The sequence below is a fragment of the Sinocyclocheilus anshuiensis genome, unplaced genomic scaffold (assembly GCF_001515605.1).
Source record: "Sinocyclocheilus anshuiensis isolate Anshui unplaced genomic scaffold, SAMN03320099.WGS_v1.1 scaffold1814, whole genome shotgun sequence".
Lineage (NCBI taxonomy): Eukaryota > Metazoa > Chordata > Actinopteri > Cypriniformes > Cyprinidae > Sinocyclocheilus > Sinocyclocheilus anshuiensis.
The window spans coordinates 13,723-19,016 of record NW_015546028.1 but is presented as its reverse complement, the minus strand read 5'-3'; the positions used below and the strand labels follow the sequence as shown (position 1 = coordinate 19,016).

General features: G+C 34.4%; 1 protein-coding gene across 1 annotated transcript in view; it reads left to right on the top strand.

The window, feature by feature from the left end:
* LOC107698695 (rho GTPase-activating protein 18-like) overlaps positions 1–5,294 on the top strand; it is a 31,685-nt gene that overhangs the window by 21,916 nt on the left and 4,475 nt on the right. Inside the window, exons 10-11 of the mRNA XM_016499787.1 lie at positions 1,951–2,033; positions 4,599–4,796. Of these exons, the coding sequence (XP_016355273.1) occupies positions 1,951–2,033; positions 4,599–4,796 (281 nt within the window). The remainder of the gene's footprint in view (positions 1–1,950; positions 2,034–4,598; positions 4,797–5,294) is intronic.

The following is a 5,294-nucleotide window of genomic DNA, read 5'->3' as shown; positions in this document are numbered from 1 at the left end:
ATATATATATATATATGTATGTGTGTGTGTGTGTGTGTGTGTGTGTGTCTGCATTAGAATGTAGAGAATATAAGTGAATTAGACTTAGCCACCTTTGATTTAACAGACTATTCAAAATAAGTTAGCCTGTATTGACAGAATCTCGTACCACAGTCGGTCATTTTGATTTGTCAGTCAGTTTTGCTCTTAGAGTCACCAAGATATTGCTAGAGGATTGTAAAACAGAAATGGGAAGCTTGTCTTTTGTTAATTACAAGAGTTTAAATTATTCTGTTTTTAAGTGCTTGTGGAGTTATTCTGATTATGAGTTTCCAATGTAATTCCTGTTGGTGGTTTATCCATGTAAACAGGTATATGGTCATAACTGCAAATTTAATCATACTAGTTTAATGTTAACATGATGGTTAAGTCTTGTGGTTTTACTTTGTTTGAAACAGAGTGTATTGACTTACACAATTCAGCTACACAATGGAACATTTTTTGGGAAATTCTAGAGGGAAATTAAAATAGTTCACATGTGATTATTGTGGGAGTAGCCTAATTAATTATAATTATATATTGGTGAGAGATGATGGCATTACCACTATGAGCTAGTGATGGGTTTATTATATAGACAATTAGATTTCCTGTGAAATTTTTGCTTTGCTTAAATAGCCATTAATCTAAATTACAAATATGCATGTGTTATTGAAAGACAAAATGTTCTGTTTTAATGTTGTTAAACACATTATATTGTACTTCATCAGAAGAAAGATGCATTGCCTGGAGTGGGAAAAAGTGTGCTGAAAGATGGAACAAGCTCAGCCTCTAAAGTAGGGGGAAAGACTCGCAAAGGGAAAAACTGTCCAGTTAATATGGAGCACTCCGACTCAAACAAAATAGGTACTGATCCAGCTCATAGTTAAAGTAATAGGTTGGTCGTTTACTCACTCTCATGTCGTTCCATACCTATCCTCTGTATTAAAAGAAAATTGTTTTTATGCAGGTCTTTTTCTTACAAGTCGAACTGGGTCGAAGTGACCCTGGTTGTTAATCTCCAAAAGTGACAAAAGAGGCCAAAAAAAAAGAATGAAAAAAGAAGAGTCAGTGAGGTGAACTCTTATTCGTGAATGAATCAGTTTGCTTCTTGAATTCTAGCTCAAAAGAATTCATGCACTGATCTGGTTCTCAAGTTCAGCTCGCTAACTCAATAGCTGCGTTTCCATCCAAAGATTAAAATTTAACTTGTGTGCAAAACTGGAATATCGCATAAAACATTTGCGTATAAAGCACAGTTTCCATTCAACAAGTCAAAGAGAACAAAATCGTCACTTCCTGATAAACTGGCACTATATATCACTAAGAAAAGTAGGAGAAGCCACTGAATATAATAATTTTCATATATAATAAATGACGTAACACAATAAATGCAGTCAATGCTTTCGGAGGACGATGCTGCTGTTTGGGAACGCAGTCGTGTGAGACAATTATACAGAAATACTTTGACGACAGACTTAACTCGGGCATTTCAGAACGACCAAAACAACATATAGATGCTGTGCAACAAAGTCGGTCTGTCCCATAGCGCAAAGTCACATGACATTTTTGAAGTGCATGGAGGAATTTACTCGGCAAATGCGTTTCCATCTCACATTATTCGCATTAACCCTTTCACGCACAAGTCAAAAACCTTTTTTGCAAATTAAAGGCACATGTAAGATTTTTGTATTAAAATATCCAAAAACCACTAGAAGAATATTTAAATCCAGAGAAATAAGCAATTTTAACTAGGAATACGCGCCCTCTAGCGGCGAAAATTGCATATTGTGCCTTTAAGGGATTTTTATTCGAAATTTGAAGTTTCAATCACTGGTTTCTGATGCGATACTTCAAAATGCGCATAAAAACAGGGTGATGGAAACATAGCTAGTGACTGTTCAGTGTCTCGTCTCTGATCTCTCTGTCTGTCAGGTATCTCATCACCAAAACATCAGATTCAGGCTCTTCATCTTCTCATCATGCTGCTTCCTGAAGCCAACAGAGACACACTGAAGGTCTGTTCATCTCATCACGCTCTCAAACGCTTCCTGAAGATGATGTGATGCACAAAACTAAATAACTATACTTTAAGGCAGCAGTTCTTAAGCTTCTTGGCCCCTCATTGTCAAAGACAATATTTGAATATCCTCAAAGATATTTCAAACGTTTTATTTAAAGAAACTAGGAGTGGCGATATATTAAAATAAATACATAAAATTATTATAAATAATTAGAATAATTAAATCCCATACTTCCAGCAGCTGAATATTGTTAGCGGAAAGGGTCATTATATTTAACTAAAACTCAAACCATAAAAAATTCTGTAATTTGAAAGAAAAAAAAAGTTAAATGAAATATTAAAAAAATTACACTTATTTTGAGCTAGTTGCCATTTTAATTTTAATTTAGTTACTTGATGTACTAAAACTAAAATTGAAATAAAAATGAATAAAAACTATATTGACGTGAAAAAAACTAATAAAAATGACAAAATAAAATTAATACATTTAAATTGATTAGAATTAAATGATGATACTCAGTGATACTAAAACACTGGTTCACCATTTTTACTTTTTATGATGAGTGAAATGTAATTTACAGTGACTTAAGTTTTTTTAAATTACTTTTCGTGCACAAATATCAATTTTGACTCGATAAAATATTATAGAGCTTGACAAAATGTGTGTATATAATTTATATTTTGTATACAGTTTATCTACATCCTGGTTCTTAAATGAAAATGTATTAAATAATAATAAATAAGATATATGATATCAGCTCACATCTTTTTAGCTGTTTTAGTCTATTTAAACCTTATTTTGTCTTACATATTTTAAGCCATCATTTGGCCCCCTTGGAAGTGTGCCGAGGGCCCCTAATGGGTCCCAGACCCCTGCTTTAAGGCCAAATTTGTCCTCAGACATGAGCTACACTGCCATTAAAAAATGTGGGATTAGTACGATTTTTAATACTTTTTAAAGAAGTTTCTTCTGCTCATCAAGGCTGCATTTATTTGACCAAAAATACAGAAAAAAACAGTAATATTGTAAAATATTATTACAATTTGAAATAAGAGTGTTCTTTAATCAATTTAACACATCCTTGCTGAAAAAAGTATTAATTTCTTTCAAAAAAAAAAAAATAAATGTACCGACCCTAAACTTCTGAATGGTGGTAATAAGCAATAATGATAAAAATTCAGCTTTGATCACAGGAATAAATTGTGTTTTACAATATATTCACATAGTAAACACTTATTTTAAATTGTAATAATATTTCACTATTTTTACTGCATTTTTGATCAAATAAATGCAGCTTTGATGAGCAGAAGAAACAATAAAAATCTTACTGATCACAAAGCTTTGAACAGCAGTGTAAATCTGACAAAACCTCTGGGAATGTCCTCATTTGAAATGTCCTCTAAAAATGCAGGTGGTTTTCTGTGTGTTAGTGTGAGCTAATGTACGTATGGAATGTCTCTATTTAGATAGTTGAGTAAACGTGTGTGTGTGTGTGTGTGTGTGTGTGGGTAAAGTCTTCACATGAGCATGAATCTGTGATGACACACAGTCTCACAGGTGCCAGAATAGAGAGGTTTAGGCCGGTTTGACGTCATGCGTTTAGTGCCCATATTCTCATGATTCAGTTTAATCTCTGTGCTGAAATCAGCTAAAAATGCGTTTACCCTGGAGCTCAAACAGCAGAGCGTGACGCCAGCAACGCCAAGGTCACGGGTTCGACTCCCAGGGAACAAATAAACTTCAAATGCAATGCGAGTGGAATGAATGCACGTAAATGTGACCGTTTCCAGTGAAGTCACCTGGAACCTGTTTGGAGTTTATCAGAATTTTCTCTCTCGTAATATAAACCCCCAGGTAAAAAAAGTGCTCTATTCTCGCGCACTAGTTTTGTACTTAACATACTAAAAACGATTCTTTAGTACGTCTTAAGATCAACTAAGTGTACTCAACTGTGCTATTTTGGGACACCATGAATATGAAGTAAAATGCGCTTTTAACATACTATCTCTGCATTTAAAATGTATTTAGTCAGCACTTGTAGTACGCTTGAGTGTACTAGTGTATGAAAGATGGTTCAAGTGTACTACAAGTGCTGACTAAATACATTTTAAATACAGAGATAGTATGTTAAAAGCACAGTTTAGTTCATATTCATGGTGTCCCAAAATAGCACAGTTGAGTACACTTAGTTGATCTTAAGACGTACTAAAGAATCATTTTTAGTATGTTAAGTACAAAACTAGTGCGCGAAAATAGAGCACTTTAAAGGGATAGTTCACCCCAAAATGAAAATTCTGTCATTAGTTACTCACCCTCATGTCGTTCCAAACCCGTAAGACCTTCGTTCATCTTCAGAACACAAATTAAGATCTTTCTGATGAAATCCGAGAGCTCTCTGACGCTCCAGAGACAGCAGTGCAACTGTAATGTTCCCAGACCCCGAAATGTAGTAAGGACATCGGTACATTATGGAATTGTTCTTTTTGTAACCTGGGCCAGCCCTTGGGTCGTTGGAGGGTGATGTTTGCCGTTTGTTCACTGCACAGTGTTTGTTCTCAGGCTCTTCTGGAGTTCCTCACAAAGGTGGTGGCATACGAGGAGAAGAACCGCATGAGTCTGTGGAACGTCTCCATGATCGTCGCGCCGAACCTCTTCACGTTCCGCGGGAAGAACGCCAAACAAGAGGAGATGCAGGGTGTGGTCGCTGCGGCCCAGCTCGTGCGTCTCCTCATTACCCATCAGGACCTGCTGTGGACGGTGAGCATCTGCAACATCAGCGACTTCATCAGCGGTGCTCATGAATATTAATGAGGTGTCTTTGCTGATATTGGTAAACGTTCACTGGAGGATCATTAAAGTTGTTGTTTTCTGTGTCTTTCTGTCATTGGGACTGACATCTGATCTTTACTAAAGTAACGAAATATTCTTAAAATAAATGTTTTTTAAAATAATGAAATAAATATTTTAAGTATTTCTATTACAAATACTTATTACAAATATTTCTAATACAAAATATATTACAAATATTTTTTAAATAAATATTATGATAAAAAGTAACTAATAAAAATCACAAAAAAACAGCAAAATTACTAAAACTACAGTGGAAACAGAAAATGCAAAAATAAAAACAATTCAAAGCATACACAAACTATAATAGTATCTCAGTTAAACTAAAATTATTACTCTTTTATTACCAAATAATTTACACGACTTCTCTACTAATCTAGTGATTACAGTTTTTTTTTTTTTTTTTTT